Consider the following 19,091-nt stretch of genomic DNA (forward strand, 5'->3'; position numbering starts at 1 on the left):
TGTCCGCTCACATACCTTGGCCATTTTCTTGTCAGGGGTGAAGTACTGTTTGTTCTCGGGGTCTTGAAGATTATGTTTCTTAATGTAGGCCCAGAGTTGCTTGATGCATTCGGCTCTGGAAGCCTCTTTCTTGCCCACCACCTCGGCCAGCTCGGGGCTGAGCTTCATGGGCTTGGTCAGACCGGCTCCTTTGGGCATGATGATGATGATGGATTTGAAGTGAGTTGAGAGTGAGGAGAACTGAAAGGAGACGAGAGTATTCTTCAAATATTCGAAAAACAACTCATACTTGTACGCAAAAAATGCAATCAGCAGAAGTATGCGTAAAATAATGTGTAATGTCAGTTGTTGATGGGCGTCGAAAGAAAGAAAAAAAACCCGACAAATCCGGCCAAGCATCCTCCGATCAGTTTTATGCCAATGCGGCATAGAACAGATGTCGGCAAAACTGACTGACGGTTGGATGGAAATGTGTGGGATTGAATGAAAACTCAATTCAGGCATATCATGGCAAAATAGAGCTAACAATGGTATAAGATCTTCCATCACAGGATGGTCTTACCTTAGATGAGGTTATAGAGTGAGTGAAGCTTCGAACTGCTCTCTCCTTGTCTATGTAGTGGAACTTCTACGTACAGGGTTGGTTATGTAGCAGTAGTAGTGGGAGACGAGTAGTACTACTAGTAGAAGGACAGGGGTAGAGGTAGTAGTACTACTAGTTGTAGTAGAAGAGGGAAAGAATACGATCTGCTTCATGAGACCATACTATTGGAGAAATGTAATTTCAGTTGAATCTTTATCCAATGACTTCCAACACGACGTAAAAGGAATCGTTGAAATCGTTGTTTTAATAAGAGGATCTTTGATAGTTGTCACGAAAGATATAATACACTGAAATTCTAAGCATTTGCCAGTTTAGCGTCGTTTCTCAGTCAACATTTTGCTCTCCCTGGTCGTTCTTTGCTACGTTCTGCTTCTCTTGAAGTACGCACATCCTAGCAGAGGAATAGAAAGACTCAGTGTAGAAGAGTAGTAGTGACTATTTTCTATGTAGCGCTACTAAAAAGAAAAGGGGAACTCAATCACCATCACTTTGTCGCGTCAGATCTCCGCACGTACATACCGGCTCAACGGAAATTTTGCCAGAGAACCTTATGTATTCTACAAAATAATGGTTCGCCCCGAATCGTACTCGGAATTCATAGAGTACAGAAGATTGAAATAAATCATGGTAAACAGCAGTTGGAGGTACCCATTTTGTTCAATTTTTAATCATCTTGTAGAAATGTACTTTTTTCGGACGTAGCGCTTAATGGGCCATGTCAGACCGACGAGCTTCTAGTGGCTGTACAAGCGGACGGAAAGGTTTTTCAGTATAGAGGCAAATCTGTCCAGTACAGCGAAGCCCATTGCCTCTCGTATGGAGCATTAAAGGCAGGCTAGCTAAGCCCGGCTGAACAAGGCTGAAATGGCATATATTACTCCCAAGGATCAATGAAGTGCCAAAAAGTTGGCTTTCTATGAAGACCGGCTGAAATGGCAAAGAGTAATCCGGCTTGAGGCTGGATGTTTGGGCTGTGACTTGCCAGAAGAAGTAACTCCAATGCTGAACTGCATGTATATCTACTAGCATAAATGAAAGGGTGACAACCAAAAGTATGGCTTTGTCCGAGTTTTATTTTGCCTGAGGCTATGACTTTTGCAAATTTGCGTTTTAGGGCGAAATTCAAACTTAAAATTATATTTATAGGTCACGTAAGGAAAAAGTGCCATGGACACTGAGGCTTTCTGAAGGGTGAGCAGCTTCAATCAAACATGAATCAAAGACACCTTGTGCTATCTCACGACGGTACGTGTAAATAACATCCAACGAATGTAACTGAAAGGAATTATTTCATACCACAGGGCTACCAAGTTGATATTCTAGGCATTATTTTTCATGCTGTTGCCCCTGGATAAACTTCAATGCCCCCTGCACAAAAAGAAAATATTTGGCCATAAATCCCTGCTAACAAAAGGATGAGAAAAATACGCGTAAATTATGTATAGTGATCTTTGGGTAAAGGAATCTCTACATCCTTTAATATTAACCACCTTCCTCCATACATAGGAACCAAGGCCTAAAGAGTGTAATGTAAACTAGCCAGGCGGACTCGTTTTCAGAGCGAATGGGTGACAGCTGAATGGGTGATAGGGTATGGTTTCTTTTCGTAGACGGCTGCTTTCAATCAGCTGGGATACAATGTTCCAGATACTGATTCAGTTGCAGTAAAAAGCCACAAAAAAAACTTTTAGTCCTAATACATAACCAAGTGACAAAAAGGGAGTTACGCTGCGTCAGCTGACATGAAGCATTAGGCCAGTGGTGCCATTTTGGCAATTTATTCATTTCTTGCCCTAGCTTGGGGATCGCTATTCTAACCTAGAGACCCTGGATTTAGAGATGTGCGAGGTTTGACAAGTGGCTCCACTTCAAAAATGTAAACAATCAGTAGAACTAAAAAGTTTCCAAACAGATTTTGAACTGATGCGCTGTATAAGAAAGACTTCTATTATGACAAGGATCATTGAATATTTTCTTCAAGGACACTGCCAAGTTTTACTTGTAGACAAGCTGATACATGTATATGGCATTTTAGATTGTTATTACTATTTTGTTACTTTCTAAATCATTTCTGAACCCATTTTTCATAAGATTAGGTGTATTCTGAAGGTGGGATTTGAACCCATGGCCTCTGGGGAACCATGTTATGCCTCTATTGAGTGCATTAGACCACTCAGCTACCATGGTTCCTTGATTGCTATATTTCATTAGATTATTCAGATTAACAATATCACATGTGAGCTTCCTGAGTCTATCAAGAAACAAATCCCTTATACTTTACAATGTAATTTGTTGAATATGGTTGTACTTTCGTTTTTGGAGTGCTTTAGTCCAACTTGAGACTCGCAGCATGCAAAAGATCAGTGTGTCAACAACATTTTATTGAGAAATAACACACTTATACCATTGCAATGACAAAAGACACTCTTCAGCCTGTGGAATGAGTTGGTTAAAGCCATGGTGGATCAAATTTGTCATAAATCATCCAAAGCTTTGCCCTATTATGCAATGCAAATGGGCGACAACTTTTTAGAATCAAATGACTGCCTGTTGGGAAAGTTTCCAAACAAAGCCCAGGTTCATTGGCTATTGGCAGCCAATCAGATTGGTCAAATTTGATGATGTATACTCAACCTCGCATATCTATGCCTAGAGCATCTATGTTTTAACCTTACCTAACCTTTTGGTTGCAAGGGCCTGTGGACCCCTACGCAGTGGCGCAAGCCTGCGGCAGCTTCTTTGCAAGGGCATGGCAGGCACCTAATCTAACCTTTCTGTTGCAAGAGCCTGGGGGCACCTAGGCAGGGGCGCAAGCCTGAGGCAACTCAGATTCAAGGGCTAGGGGGCTTTTAAGCAACAGTTGAGGAGTAGCTGCACATCACTTCCATTAATCTTTTGCAATCAGCAATGACAATTACCTAATTGCTAAAATTGCAACACTGACTACCTTTTAGCTGAAAGCTAGTTGTCAGGTGATGCAGGATACCTCACTATTTGTCATTTGGTTATGTTTAAGGACAATGCAACGAACTAGATTTTAACCCTTCAATGCTACCTCTCAGCCTTTCTCCTTTTTCCAAAACGTCAAATTGGAATGGTGAAGATAACCGAGGACATGATTGCACATGAATTAGGGCGGCTTTACACTAGGATTGAAAACAAGATTGAATTTGGTTTGAAGATTCAAGTAGGGCTGGCTAATGCTGGGACAAGTCCGGCAAAAGACTTGAGTCTAACAAAGGGCTCCAGTCTTCCACTGTACTCAAGCTGAACAAAAAGACTCATATTGCGAAAAACTTGCCCGAGCACTACTCCCAATTCTATCCTCAAACTGGATTCAATCTTGGTTTTCTATCCTAGTGTAAAGCCGCCCTTGGTGGAAGGCAGGGCTTGACTTGTTGCTGAAAAAAGCAGCGCACTATCATTACTGTTAATCAATAGAAAAATGAGCACATTACCTTTGCCAATGCTTTTAGAAAAAGTGACACATTACCATTACCAAAACTTTTTGAGAAAAGTAACGTGTTTCTGTTACCCGTTACAGTCCAAGTAAATCACCCAACTTCAAAAATGAATTTCAAGTGAGGCCATTTTGAATTGGTCAAGATTGCCCTGATTGGTCAAGTAAATGCAAATACTTAGCACTGTGATTTTTGAGAAAATTGCCCAAATCATTGTTTTTGTGTTTTTTAATGTCACCAAATGTGCTAGTTACTTTTAACCTATGTCAACGCCAATCTGAAGTCTTCTCTGGCAACCCTTTTCATCTGACAACAAACCTGACATCCCTTTGTTGATAACGCCGGTTGAAGTTGGGTTTTTACTTGAATTTTCCGTCAATATCTGAATGTATATTTGAATTCCTCCAAATTCAAGCAAAAAAGCAAGAAAAAACCAACGGAGCAAGACTCTACATGACATTTCCTCTCCTTTTGAAAATAGTTGTTGACAGGATTAGACCACGCATTGTCATCTAAAACTGGTTTCAATTATTTTCCATTGTTAAAAAATTTTGCTTTTTGGATCTTGGAGGCTGCGCCCATCAGGGGTTGCTTTACAAAAAAAAAGTATGCACAACCCAAAGTCATTCACAGCCATTACTTACATAAAAGTCTTGAAATGATGCATTGATTTCACCTCACTGAAATAGAGGAAATGAAGTTTATTGAGAAAGTCACTCAAGACTCCTGGTGGTGTATAAAGAGTTTAGGATTGCAGGGATTGCTGACTGATAGAAATTTGGCTATGAGAAGATCAAATATAAAAGTGGAATATTATTGCATGAATTCTTCCAATTTTGGCTCCTTTCTTGACATCTTTGGGGCTTACGTGATTTTTTTCTGCCAGGAGCTGAAACTCACAAAATAACATCACATTTCTGCTTTTGATGGATTGCAAAGAAAACTGTTGAATCACTCAACCGTGTAATAAATCTAGAAGTTCTTTATTTATTTACTATACTTGATGCAGTTGTCAGTTCCTCTCCAGTTCTGACGGACTCCATGGCTTTGGGAGATCTGCTCCTATTAATGGGGTGGCAAATAATATCCTCGGAAAAACCGGAAAATTGAAAATTCAGGCCATACTGAGAGTCAATTTTCGAGAAACAAACCTGTCTTTGAACATAACTCACGTTGCCATGTCATTATTGATGCTGATCATTGCTATTCCTTTATGGATTGATTTTATTTACAATGGCATGAAATGATTTTGAGTAGGTTTGGCCACATTGTTTTCCCGCTCAAGCAAGGAATTGAGAGGGCAAATTAAGCCCTGAGAAAGAATCTATCTCATAATTTGGAATAAAAATAGGCTTCTTTCCTTTGCCAAATTTGTACTTGAGGAGGGAAAGATCATTCCTTATTAAAGAATAGTCACAGTTGCTGATTAAAAAATTTCAAATCACAAAGAAATCAAAAGCACAAAAGTTGAAACGGATCCTAATCTCTAGACCTCGAAAACAAGGTTAAAACCATTTTTTCAGCCAAAAAGATGTCATTTGGGTCCTTATCTGCTGCTTTCTTAACTTGTTGTTCCTTATTTGGGACCTTTTTATTTTTTTCTGTAGAGCATGATCTGATGAAGGGTTAAATCCTCAACTCAAACTTTTTGGCATTTTGGTGGGTTTGGTGGGTTTTCACTACTTTAATTAACAGCTGCAAAAAATGTAATCCCTGTCATGATTATAATGAAAGAATTTGGGTAGTCTAGTTGTCGCAATTTAAACTTTAAGGAATATTTAATCATCTAACATATTTGAATATCAAATTCAACTTCACTTTTTTGGTGTTGGAAAGTTTGCAAGAAAAGGAAGCGGCAATTGAGCTACATCTGCCGTTCTGGGTTTGATCCAAACCAAGGTATATAGAGAAATAGGGGTTGGTCGGCAATGCAGTAACAAGGTGGCTGCCTGCTACTACCGGCTGTGACGTCACTCCGCGCCTGAAAAGTACATAGACAAGAACAATAACACATGTCACAACTAGGCCTATGTAACTCTTGAATGAGTCAGTTTAAAGAAAGATCAGTTCTCTAAGTGTGTTTTCAACTCCACTGAGTTTAGGAGCAACAGTCCATTACTCTATTGATGAGTTTGTTGGTACTGGCAAGGCTTGTCAAGCTGAGCATTTAGATGATCTTGTAGTCACAGATCAGGATGCTTTAGAGGCCATCAGGGACTTGAGACTCTCAAGCTCCCCTGGCCCTGATGGAGTGACATCTCAGTTTCTGATGAGATGCTCACAGGTTCTTGCTCCTGTTTTCTCGTACTTGATGCGTTGCATCTTGGACCAGGGCAAGTTCCTCTTCTCTGAAGGTAGCTCATGTTGTTCCAATTTTCAAAGGGGAAGATAAGTCACTCCCCAGTAACTACAGGCCAATTTCTCTCACTTCAAATATTGCAAAGGTGTTTGAGAAGATCATGAAGTTCAAACTTGTTGAATTTCTTGATATACATGAAGTCCTTCTCCTAGACAGCATGGGTTCCGAGCACATTTTAGCACGGTTACCCAACTGATTGAGCATATAGAGCAGGTTATTGAGGGACTGGAGAGCCATGAATCAGTTGATGTAGTTTATCTTGACTTTGCCAAGGCTTTGACAAGGTAGATCATGGCCTTTTAGTTAACAGGCTCATGACATTGGGATCCAAGGCAAGGTTCTCAATTGGCTAAGAAGTTTCATTTGTGGTAGGAAAATTAGTTAAGGTTGAGGGATCCTTAGTGACATACATGATGTCAAGTCGGGTGTTCCAGGGCTCCATTTTGGGTCTCTCCTTTTCATTATCTTCATTGCTCTGCTTCAGAAGCTTTATAGTAGTAATGTCAGTATCTCTTCTATGCTGATGATACAAAATTGGTAGTTGGTAGGATTTTCAGAGCTCTGGTTGTCTGGCAAAGGTCCTAGACTAAATCTACTCCTGGGTTGCTGAGGATAACATGGCACTGAATGGACTGAAATTCTGCTCAATGAGGGTCAACGCATTAGACACTCCACTATTAGATGATGAAGGTAAGGACATTGAGCAGGTCTCATCCATGATGGATTTAGGTGTAGTCCTCAAAGATAATGGAAAGTTCGATGAGCTATCCAGTTGAAAGTTGGTAAGGCTTTTCAAACATGTGGTTGGATGTATCGCACATTTAAGTCCAGAGATAGTATCATGATGCTAACTCTGTACAAGTCGATTGTTCAGCTGCATCTTGAATATGCTCTCCTATTTGGCTCCAATTAGTTCAGCAGGTTTGCAAAAGCTCTAGCAGGTCCAAAGATGTTTTACTAGGAACATTGAAGATATGAGAGCTCTCGCATTGGGAGTGGTTAGAAAAGTTGGGATTGTACAGTACTCAGAGAAGGTACGAAAGGTATCTGATATTGTACATTTTCAAAAGCATTCATGAGCTTTGTCCCAACCCAGGATTTAGGGTCAATTGTAGTGACTAAAGAGGCTTAATGTGGGTTTTGAGAGCACCTTCAAGCCATCGAGAATTCAGGCTAGTTAAAACAATGAAGTCCAACTCTCTCTTTCTCGAGCTCTTCATTGTTCAATTTGCTGCCCTTAATATTCAGGGCTTATGTAGACGTTGATCCAGTAGCAAGATTTAAGTCGGACTTGGACAAGTTTTTGACTAAAATTTCGGATCAACCTGATATTCAAGGATTAGCCAGATCAGCCAACTCTAATTCGTTGGTCGATCAATAATATATATAAATAAAAGTCAAGTAAAATAAATAATCTTCTCGTCTTGAACTGCTGAGATTCCAATCCCGGTAGCGGTAAGGAAGTCTGCACAAAAAAAACCTTAATGTTGACTTATTTTTGCAAGTGAATGATCAAACTCTAATGTCAGTAATCTTGACAAATAAAGAGCATAAACATCAATCTACTTTAACAAAATAACAAATTCTTGCACTTTGTTAGGCAAATCCTTGTCATTAATTCAAAACTCTAAAAAAATGCCACAAGCGATGCAATTCATAATTAAGTCAAAATTTACAATTCTTTTTATTTGGTCAGGTCCTAAACCTAATATTGCTAGTTTTATAAGTTGATAAATTACAAGTAATAATCCTAGACACATACATATTTTTGGCCCTCACAAAGGAAGTAGATTATCAAATCATCATTAATTAATAATTTTTTAGACCATTGTCATCAAAATTCATGTCATTGTCTTAACAGAATACTATATCAGTTGGCACTTAGTGGCGGGACATCATACGCAGATTGACATCACAAAAAGGCGTCCAAAATTCAAATGGAGCCCTGATCCAAACCAAAATTTTTTCTGAACAAAAGCGCCCTCAGCAGCAGAACCAGTAGGGTCAAGAAGATAACCAATTGTTTACCACGACATCTGCATCATTTCAAAACGTGTCCTAATGTCACACATGGCAAGCAATAAATGTTAGTTTCTTGCAAACTCAATGGATAATCCAGTAAATACATTGAGTGCTTAGATTTACCAATCAAAAACGATGCAGCAATGAGGCTAAAAGGGACTAAAACTAACTTTCCCCGTTGTAACATCTTTTTGCTTCATTGCAACATTTTTCTTGGCATATTTACATCTTTTTTAAGAATTTTCACAGCCCTTTTTCAAGTTTCGATAACTTCTTTCACGTTTTTCCAAGTTTTGTTGCATTTTTTAATTTTTTTTCACATTTTTCTCAACTAAAAAAATTATTTTGGCGTCAACGGCAACTTTTTTTCGAGGTCTATTGATCTCTTGCTAGGTAACGCTGTCTAAAAATGACAGCGCTGTTATTAATATTGCAAACGCACACTAAATTTGCTAGAACCTCATCACTTAGATCTGAAAAGATTTTTTAATTATAGGGAAGAAAGCATTTAAGCTCAAGCATAGCGTCAATCTGTTGCTTGGTGAACTATATCCCAGTATTCCCATGAACGATTTAGCTTTGCTTCCACATATTCTATTTTTCATTAAGATGGCCTAAGCATTTTATTTCGAGCGTCCCTGGGCAGTGCCTTGGCCCTTGTCTTGGCTAGTCTAGAACTTATAAGCTCCACAGGCTGCTTTGGCGGATGTTGTCAAAGTTCTCACTGATTGGAACAAAAATACCTTTACGAAAGACTTGGGTAACGAAATGAAAAGTCTGATTTCATCGTTTGAATCAATCAAGTCTTGGGAATGGCAAGATTTGACTCAAAGCTACTTTCTGTATTGGTTGAAAGAAGTTATGATCTAAACTCACATCACTCCTTAATTTGGGAACCCTGTTTACGTTCTCTCGAAAGGAAAAATGGCTTGGGTTTGAGTTGCGTTTTGTGGACGGGGAAGATGACGCTTTCTGGCTTGAAATGTTGCGCCGGGCAAAGCTACGCCAAAAGGTGGCCAAAATCGAATGAGCTCATTAAAACTAATCATCAGGAGACTTGAAGGAAAATCCTTGTTGTGGCCAAAAACGGCAAAAGTATAGTCGTGAGATACAATTACGAAACTCAAACGTCCAGTACAAAAAATGAACGGCTAAAGTAGATGTTGGCTAGCAACAAAGATAAGTCCCGCTTGTGCCACTCGGCTTGGCGCAATAGTTGCATTTTCAAGGAAATCGCATGGAAATGCACTTCAAGTCCAAACGACAAAAGCAGAAAAAGCTTTAAGTTTTTTATAGCTAACATTTTATCCAATCGCAATCCATGTTTGAAGAATTCGATTGGCTTTTTACTGGCAGTGAATAGAGTGGCTCGTTGGTCTAGTCACGCTGAGTCTTACTCGAAGAGCTTGTCCGTTAATAATACAAGCGAGAAGCGCCGCCTTTTCTCTGTATTCAAAATAAACAGGAGGACCCACCGACCCATCCACCGATCGACCGAACGTCTACGGAAGAACCCGCGGGTGCCGTACGGACACAAGCACGGATTGGCCAGATTCTTTCGCAAGTCTCTTCGCCATCATTTCCATCAACCAACGGACCTAATTCTGACCGATTTACCTTTGGCAATCAGGTAAGGCCATCTTACTAAACCGGGCAATGTCGGAGTCTCGCGGTCTCCAATCTCTGTCCCGTCCATTGACCATTGACCATTGGATTATATTGCTTGGGAATATCATGCTTTATCCAATGAAGCTGAGTCAGCCTCAAAGGGATATAGCGGTTCCCTGGTCTGTGTGTACTTGAAATCTCTGAATTTTGGGTCCATTCGTAGCCGCCCGCCGATGTTAGTTAGTTCTGTGTGACTCTTGGAGCTCCTCCCGCCAATTGGTCAGGCGAGGGAGGGGAGGTTGTTTTGAGAGGGTGGCCTGAGGCGTGCCCCGAGGCGTCCCCCGAGGCGTGGCTGGGTGGGCACTAGATATCATTCAATCCAGAAGGAGGGAAAGGGGGTGGATGTCTTGATTGGTCCGAGTTTGGTAAGGAGTTTGGAAGGGTTTGAGATACGTTGGGCGACGAAGGAGTTGCCAAGAATCGCTTGTCAAAACTGCCTCAAAAGCCCCTAGGTGGGATGAAGTATCCCATGAACAAAGATTTGTGTAAAGATCCAGGTGATTTTGACCTTGATGTAACAGTCGATGAAGAGGAAGAGAGAAGATCAAGATCCAAATGTCCCGATGTAATTGTCGAGAGCCGGCATTTGATAGTTGCGCAGATGAAGGTTTAAATGTATTTCGTAGCTGTCATTTTCACTCAACCTCTTACCAGTACAAACACTGCAGTTTCTATAGAAAAGTCATTTCTTTTGATTCCTTTGGAAATGATTGTAGCGGGGCCAAAGTTATCAAGGAACATTCAGAACAGCGAGCAAAATGAGTGAAAAAATGACCCGCATTATTGAAGTCAATGAGAAAGCATCGCGAGGTTTCATGAATTCCCATTTGGAATTACGACTAAGTAAACGATTCATTTTTTCACTACACTTTTCTCCAAATTGACGCCAAAATACAGCTTCATTATGCTTTTCACGTTATTACAAAGGTTACATCAAGCTGGAACAATACGATTACTATTTGAGATGTCATTGATATCTTTATGGTCTGTAAACGCCAATTTTGCCGTGATCTTGAGCCCGCTTTTATTAGCACTTATTGCTTGCTTCAACGCACTTATTTGAGATACTTGTTAGTACGCGTACAATGTGAATGTGTTTGTAAGAAGTTGCGAAGAGTCTTGTTCCATTTTACATATCATGTCGAGTTAGTGATGAAATAGAAACCACTTAAATAGGATTATTTATTGAGGAATCTGGTTGGCGAGTCTTCAACCGTCGCTGTTGGTTATAAGGTCACTAATATTTGCAAAGTTTAAGCCCTCAATCTTGATCTGAATAATCTGAACTTCCATTGCCAATGTATCAAGTTGGAGGACTTCTGACTTAACTCAAGTCTACACTTTTCAGAATTCCTTCTTAAATCTCACTGACATTATCCTAATTCTTAGCCTAAAGTATGACATACAGAGCTTGGCAAGCAAAATCAACAAAGGAAACAAAAAAAATCGTCTTGAATTGTTTATCAAATGAAATGAAGTGTTTGGGATTCACAAACCGCCTTTAATTATGTTTTAAGGGCCAAGTCTCTGGAAACGAGGAAATTCGTAACATTGAGCATGGTCATTTGATTGGCCTTCCACCCGTGAGATTTTTGTTGTTTAATTCATGTTGCATTTCTATTTGAGAAGAAATGTGTCATTGGTGAAAGAAATCTATGTTTTCAATCAAATGCTTTGGAAAATTGAAATGCTAAAATGATGTTGCACATATGCTGGGCATTGTTATACATGTCCAATAAATAGCAGATCTAAAAGGGAGTATGTTTGGACTGCTTGTAATTTGAAGGTTTCGAAAGTATTCAGAGTTTTTTGGCGCACCAATACTCCCTTTCATTGAGCTGAGGAAGAAGCGCCCTCTGCTTCGTTTAGGTGCGGACAAACAAACGTAGAAACAAGAGAATATGCTCTAAGGTGCCAGACTTTATCAAGAGATAATTCAGTGAACAATTTATTGGGTAAGTACTGTGACACAAAGAATAAGCCATCAGCTCTTCTGGGAGTCGTGTCAAATTCTCCATAAGCAAAATTCTGAACAATTTTGAAATGTAATAAGAATTGGACTATGATTGATAACGCGGCAAACCTTTGACAAATCATCATTTCCAACAAAATAGTACTAGGAAAAGCACAGTTTTACAAGATTTTTGTTGAATAACTCTAAAAGTATCACTTTTGCCAAACCTACCTTACGCTGTTTTAGCGCATTTTAATGGCCAAAGATTATAATTATAAAGAACTATAAAGATTAGTAACAGTCGCTGGTACACTACAAGTACACAATATATAGCTCTCTGTTTATCCCTATTTGGATGTTAAAAGCGTTTGTAATTTTACCCTTCTAGGATTTGAAAAGTCTCTTAGAAGGCTTGGTGGTGGATATTTTGGTATTAGAATAGTTCGGCAAAAAGTTGTTCAACGAAAATTTTCTTGATAAAGTCGGGCATCTTGGAGCATATTATTGTGTTTCTACGTTTGTTTGTCCGCACAACGATAGGAGAGAACACTCGGACGTTGCCTATCCTGAGGAATTCGGCGTCCACCTGGGTCGTATTCTCAGATTTCTCGAAAGTTTCCTGTACGCACAACTTTGTCTCAAAGCTTTTTTACTTTGATGACAATGGGCTTTCCCCATGTCCAAACTAAGAAAAGACTATCGCTCGAAATGGGTTAGTTCTTGCAACGTGTGACCTAGATGAGAAGGTTGTATACACCTCAAATGTTGAATTAGGGAGGAACGAAGCTCTGCTGAATACCATCTAAAACGAACTAATCTACTCGATTGAAAACTATCCATCCATCTGTTAAGACTTGACAGAATGAGGCCAAGAGCCTTGATTGAAAAGGTGGCAAGTTCTTTCAACGTATGTATAACCACGCATTTTCGTGGTCTTGCATTATAAATAATGAAAAATCCATAAAATTACCACCAAGCCAGAAAGAGAACTTTCTGGCTCGAAGCATTTAAGGTTTTGCGTGTTCGTCGTGAACATCGTGTGATTATCTGTGTCATGAACTGGATGCATGCTTGAAAAGTTCGTTTTTGATGTTGTTGGCTTTGTGATCTGTGATCCAAAAAATGAGCCTGGAATGGGAAGTGGGAACCGGTTGAACGAAGGCCGGTTGCGAAGAGGAAGCAGCGAGCGATTCTCAATTCGCGCATTTTCATGGAGAAAACTCTGCGCCTAAGCCTGTGGTGGTGAAATGGCGAACGCAGGCCAGGAATAAATGCTTGAAGAATGAGGAGCTTTCTACGAAAACAAACCCACGAGCAAGAAGCGTCTCAGTCGTCGTTCAATTGCCCGAGAAAAGAGAACCGAGCATTGGCTTGATTCAGAAATTTTTACTTCGTTGTATCCTTACCCTGTTCTTGGCCTTATCGTTAACTCTCGCGGAAGAAGACGTCGGCGTTGTGCCAATTATTTCATGTTTGTAATCTCGGGCCCCCTGGGCAACAAGGCCTACAGTTACGACAGCAGATTGAGTCTGAGGTCACACGCTCAGTCGGAAAAGTTACGTTGAATCATGAGAATTAGCTCTGGATATCTCGATCGACCGGACCAAAAGAAGAAGCTATTCTCATCTCTAAGTCAAGAATGTCAGATTGCCTGTCCGGGATCGCAAATATCGAAGACTCTTCAGAGGAAGTTAGAAGAAATTGGAAGAGATGATCGAAGAGCAATAGTGGATGACACGGTTGATGGTTGTACCCCATTGTTTTTGGCATGTAAAAATGGAAGTGCAGAGGTGGTTAGTTTCCTACTGTCCACTTGTGAGGCAGATATTGAGAAAAGAGGTCTTTATGAAGTCCTGGAAGAAGGTGTCAGTCATCATGTGACTCCCCTTTGGTGTGCTGCCGTCTCTGGTCGATTGGCTGTTGTGAAAGTCTTACTTCGTTATGGCGCCGACGTCAATGCCATGTCTGACTCTGGATCCACCCCGATTAGAAGTGCCTGCTACATAGTTCGAAATGGCTTAAACACCAGTCACTTTGAAATCATTAAATGTTTGGTTCGTCATGGAGCGGATATTCAACAACCGAATCACTTTGGTGGGACATGTCTCATAAATTCAGTTCAAAGTCCTGATCTTGTTCGATTCTTGGTTGAGAATAATGTTCAGGTGAACGCGGAAGATGTGCAACATAAAACAGCCTTACATTACGCTGTCCAAGAGAATAGATTTGAATCTGCTAGAATCTTGTTGGAGAATGGAGCTGATCCTTTTAAAAAATCCAAGTATGAAGATGATATCCTTCAAACAGCGTGTCTCAAAGGTTCTTTAATGATTTTTAACTACTTGTTGGAAACCGTGGTGTATGAGCCCTCACGCATTGCAGAGGCCTTTGAATTGGCTGGAAGCACTTTTCTCTTGGATATGCATGATGTTGGATCGACGCTTTTCTTTTGGAGGAAGGCTTTGGAAATTCGTCATGAAGGCCTTTACTCGCAATACCCCAAGGAAAGTATCAAATATCATCGAGTCTTGGAATGCACCGAGATCGACTCTAAAGATGAATTGGAAGTCATATCTGGAAATCTCCCTCTACTGAAGCAACAAGCCCTTCTAATAACGGAGCGAGTCCTGGGAGCTTGTCACAAAGACACCATATTCCGATACATGTACGCCGGAGCCTCTCATGCAGACTCCAACGAGTACAAACCTTGTGTCTCTCTTTGGAACTACGCACTGCAACTGAAGATCAAGAAAGAAACCTTACTCTCGTGTGACACTAGTTTCACCGCCAGAGCTATTGTTCAATTGTACATCAATATCATGATGAGAGACTCTTTCAGTTCGATCGACTTCAGCGATGTATATATTACGGCCGACCATGTGAATAGCGGCATTATTGGAGCTGTGGGTCTTCTTTCTGTGCGACCAGTCTATAAAGCTCAGGTGGACAATTTTGATATTGTTTTGACTACTTGGGCTCATCTGATTTTGATTTTGCTGAAAGCTGCAAGATCCCACCAACAAATGCAAGCTATTTTCTATATGGTTGATCCGGTCTTGAAGTTGAATCCTTTGACGTCACAAGGAGACACCCTTTTACATTTGGCTGTGTCCTCCTCTTCCACTTTAAAAAGCAACAGTTTCTTGGACGATGACTCGTTTTCGTTGTTCCCAAGCATTGATGTGGCTGAATTCATTATTCGTTGTGGCTTCCAAATTCATGCCAGAAATTTTAATGAGGAAACTCCTCTTCATGTTGCCGCTAAAGTCGAAAACTTTAATGAAGATGTTGCCAATCTTCTGATGAAATCAGGTGCTCATATGGACCTTCCTGACGAGAAAGATGTTCGCCCCCTTGATATTCTACAAACTCATTCCGGAAAATTAGACTTGATTCCACATGTGAGCCTGAAGTGTTTGGCAACCCAAGTGCTCCTACAGCAGAAGGTTCCAGTTCCACCCTCAACCTATCTTCCTACCAGCATGTCAGAATTCATCGAATTACACAAGAAATGCTAAATGTATATTACAGATTTAGCAACAGCGTATCCCAAATATTTGACGAAACCTTTTGAATTAAAAGCAGTTTTCAGTCGTGTTACTCGCCTTATTAAATATAAAGCATTAAGTTGTAAAATAAATGGCCGTCAATCATCTTCACAAACATTAGTGCGCTGCCTTTTTGTGGCTAATTTCATTTGGTTATAATACATAAATGGCTAATTAGATGCAGGAAATCTTAGCCTATTCGGATTATAAACTAATGTCGAAAGAGAGCTTTGCCAATGAAGAAAAATGAGGCTCCCTTGGAAAAAAGAAGAATATTAGTTATACGGTAAAAATCGGATAAAAGAGAAGCTTTGGCGCCGTGAATTTCTGCTTTTATATCCAATGTGCTCTTATATCCAATGCTCCAGTTCCGCGGCTCTAGAGGCAAAACTGATGACAGAAAACATATTTTTGAGTTATAATTTGATGTAGATCCAAACAAAATGCAACCATAAAAATCAAAAAAATGAAACAAAATGCAAGGAGGGCAATGTGTTGGCTGCATGTTTACGCCCCAAATACGTAGTTATTTTGTCACAGCATTACATACTGGCTATGAAGTTTGAAAAAAACCAAGAGTTTTCCAAAGGAAGCACGTTTGACTCCTAACTTTGTGGCAGCTTCGGTCAGGCTTAACTTGGACATCTTGTCAAAATAGGCAAGGAGCTTTTGCCTCTCCTCGATGGAAAAAGTGCTTCTCTTGGCAGACGCCATTATGCATGAGTGTTTGTTTTTTATGAGAAAGCGGCTGAAAACTTGCTTTTATAGAATACTTGACCAGTTTCCATCGAAAACTTCGTTGTGAAACGCGGGAAAAAAAAGAAATATTTTGCCGCCTTCAATTCTGCGCTTATATCCGATATGGCCCAAAATTTTGTGCTCTTTTATCCGATACTACTTTACTATATAATTTGATTCGAGGATGCACAATCCTGCTCTTATATCGGATTTGCTCTTATATCCGATTTTTACTGTTTATGAAGTTTTTACGATTGATAAAAGCGAACGGAGAAACCAGTGTCTAATTTGCAAGTCATGTTCAAGGCATCAAAACGTCCATTGTTTGCTCAGAAATGACGAAATTAGGCTCTAGTTCAAAATTCAAAAACCTCTTTTTTTCTTCCTGATATTGTTCAAATCAAGGATTTCCTAATCAGATGAGTGAAAAACGACGATCTCTCAGTCATCCAAGATCTTTCCTCTTGTTCCAAATTAGTTCTCCTAGTTTCCTGCGTTTGGATCCAAGCGGAAGGTCGTTGAACCTCTTTGGCTTTCATTTGGCCAATAGCTTGACATTACCTTACTTATACGAGACCTGGGAAGAAAAGAAGGGAGTGAGTGGATAAGGTTTTTTGACGGTGCACAAACAAATGGTCCAATTCTAGGGGCAGCTTTATGAAGGAATATGTCATACATTTAGTGATCGTGCGCTTAAACAGTATACTTTCTTTGAATTTATTCAGTAAATGTAAACTCTCTAATCAATTGAAAGCCATTTAATCCGTCAATTTTGACTTCTTGATCATTTTCAGGATGGCCCCTCCCCGAAAGAGTAGGAGCTCCTCTCGTGGACGAACTTCTGCCAAAAGCCCCAAGAGTCCAAATATGCCCAAGAAGAAAAGTCCTGGACGAACTTCGTCTAAGTCTTCGACCTCTGTTGTAACATCCGCGACCTCAACAACCCCCTTTGTAAAGGAAAATAAGATGGACTTTCAAGAGGGCGGCAAGGTCATGGCACGTTGGCCAGGGACCAATCTCTTTTTCCGGGTAAGTAGGTCGGAATTTATTCCTTTATTGCTGGTGTGTTGATAACGAGAAAACGAGTACAGCAAAGAAAAAGACACTCTCTTGCCATTCTTGCGGTTTGAGCACACGGTATGAACGTTTCTGGGATATGAAATATGCCGCTAATAGCTGTTTGGTTGGGTTCTTAATGGACAAACTGCCCCCTTCTCCGCTTAAATTGTACAGTTGAAAAGGCCACAAGAATGACAAATGAATGAAAATAAGCACTTATTGTACTTTGCAAAGAAACAAAACGAAAGAAAATATGTTTTAGCCATGAACCGGACTTTTTCGTTTAAACCATTGGGTGACGGACAACATTTCCAGATAGGCCTACTTTCACTTCATGGTCCCCAGCGTTTGCAAAAGAAGTTGTCCTTTTGGTCCAAACGAGTATGCAATTTTTGTTCGTCGAACCGTGGCTCTCTAATGGGGTTATCAACCTTGGTCCTATTTTTTTTTTTCATGCCTATTATCTATTGCCGCCATCGACCTTGACGAGACATTCGTTCTATCTAGGGTGGCAACATTCTTTGAATAGCTTTTCGCTTTAGCTGTATTCGACCGCAGTCTAACCATAAGAACCTTCTGAATTATCCATTCTGGATTGAGTACTTTTATGACCTTATCTTTTAGGCTAATGTCACGTACGTAAGAGAGGACGACAACGAATATGATGTTTTATACGAAGACGGGACGGTTTACACGGTTAAGGCGAAAGATGTAAAAAGCAACTTGGCCGTGCCTAAGAAAGACTCTCGTCGTAGCCGTTCACGATCTCGCGGCCGTAGTCCAGCACGCAAAAACCCTGGCCGCCCGACAAGGAAATCGACTGGATCGCCCAATAAGACGGTTTCACCGGCGAGAACCCGCAGAAGCTCTCGCAGTGCGGTAAAAGCACCCAAGCCCGAACCTGCACCAATGCGTTCTTCGGCTCGCTTGGCCAATGCCAAGATCGAGCTGAGCTCGGATGAGGATGATGGCCCTAAGGCTATCCCGAATCCCTCGCACTCCAAGGGCAAGAAGAATATGGGCTTTCTCTTCAACATGGACTTCAGCTGGGTTCAATCCTTATTCTTCATGGTTTTGAGTCCCTTGGTTTTGATTGCCCTCCATTTGAACTGCCAAGGTAAATCGTGTAAGTTGGTCCAACCCGCTTTCCCGAAGAAATTGACAGACTACTGGAATTTGGAAGCTTTCCTCGCCGTTGTGGCCTTTTCTATAATTGCAAGACTGTTGGCCTTCATCCCATTGGGAAGAACTGTTCGCTCGGCCAGTGGACACAATTTAAGACTGAACGGATTTCTGAGTATGCTCACCATCTTGGCTGTGGTTCCCGGACTGGTATACCGTAAAGTGGATTTGAAATTCGTCTCGGTCAACTACTTTAAGTTAATGATCTCGGCACTGATCTTTTCGGTTGTTGCTTCGATCGTGGCGTTTATCAGCGCTCGTTGGGCCAAGAGAAGCAACATCAATCCAAAGGGCAACACTGGCAACTTTATCGTTGACCTTGTGAACGGACGAGAATTCAACCCCTGGTTTGTGAAAGTGGATCTCAAGTTCCAAACCTTCCGCCTCTCCATGATGGCTTTGGCCATGATCAATGTTCTGCTGGTAGTCCAAAGCATCCAAGATAACTCTGGAAAAGTGAACCCGACTGTGGTTCTCGCCGCCACCTTCCAAGTGC

At 40.7% G+C, this 19,091-nt stretch overlaps 3 protein-coding genes across 4 annotated transcripts in view; 2 read left to right on the forward strand and 1 right to left on the reverse strand.

Moving 5' to 3' along the window:
* LOC131889994 (uncharacterized) overlaps positions 1–721 on the reverse strand; it is a 1,461-nt gene extending 740 nt beyond the window's left edge. The window contains exons 1-2 of the mRNA XM_059239235.1: positions 563–721; positions 16–240 (exon numbers count right to left, since the gene is read on the reverse strand). Of these exons, the coding sequence (XP_059095218.1) occupies positions 16–198 (183 nt within the window). The 5' untranslated portion in view covers positions 199–240; positions 563–721. The remainder of the gene's footprint in view (positions 1–15; positions 241–562) is intronic.
* Positions 722–9,591: 8,870 nt separating this feature from the next.
* The window catches only part of LOC131889881 (delta(14)-sterol reductase TM7SF2-like), a 10,849-nt gene continuing 1,349 nt past the window's right edge, over positions 9,592–19,091 (forward strand). The window contains exons 1-3 of one of the 2 annotated variants that reach the window (XM_059239100.1): positions 9,592–10,076; positions 17,149–17,383; positions 18,038–19,080. In XM_059239100.1, coding sequence (XP_059095083.1) covers positions 9,607–10,076; positions 17,149–17,383; positions 18,038–19,080 — 1,748 coding nt within the window. In that variant the 5' untranslated portion in view covers positions 9,592–9,606. Of the gene's footprint in view, positions 10,077–11,998; positions 12,070–17,148; positions 17,384–18,037; positions 19,081–19,091 lie in introns of those variants that run through there. The other variant, XM_059239101.1, reaches the window with a different exon arrangement.
* Positions 13,034–15,664, forward strand: LOC131889882 (protein fem-1 homolog C-like). Its single transcript, XM_059239102.1, has one exon. The coding sequence runs from the start codon at positions 13,637–13,639 to the stop codon at positions 15,584–15,586; it is 1,950 nt and encodes a 649-aa protein (XP_059095085.1). The 5' UTR covers positions 13,034–13,636; the 3' UTR covers positions 15,587–15,664.

The sequence above is a fragment of the Tigriopus californicus genome, chromosome 11 (assembly GCF_007210705.1).
Source record: "Tigriopus californicus strain San Diego chromosome 11, Tcal_SD_v2.1, whole genome shotgun sequence".
NCBI lineage: Eukaryota > Metazoa > Arthropoda > Copepoda > Harpacticoida > Harpacticidae > Tigriopus > Tigriopus californicus.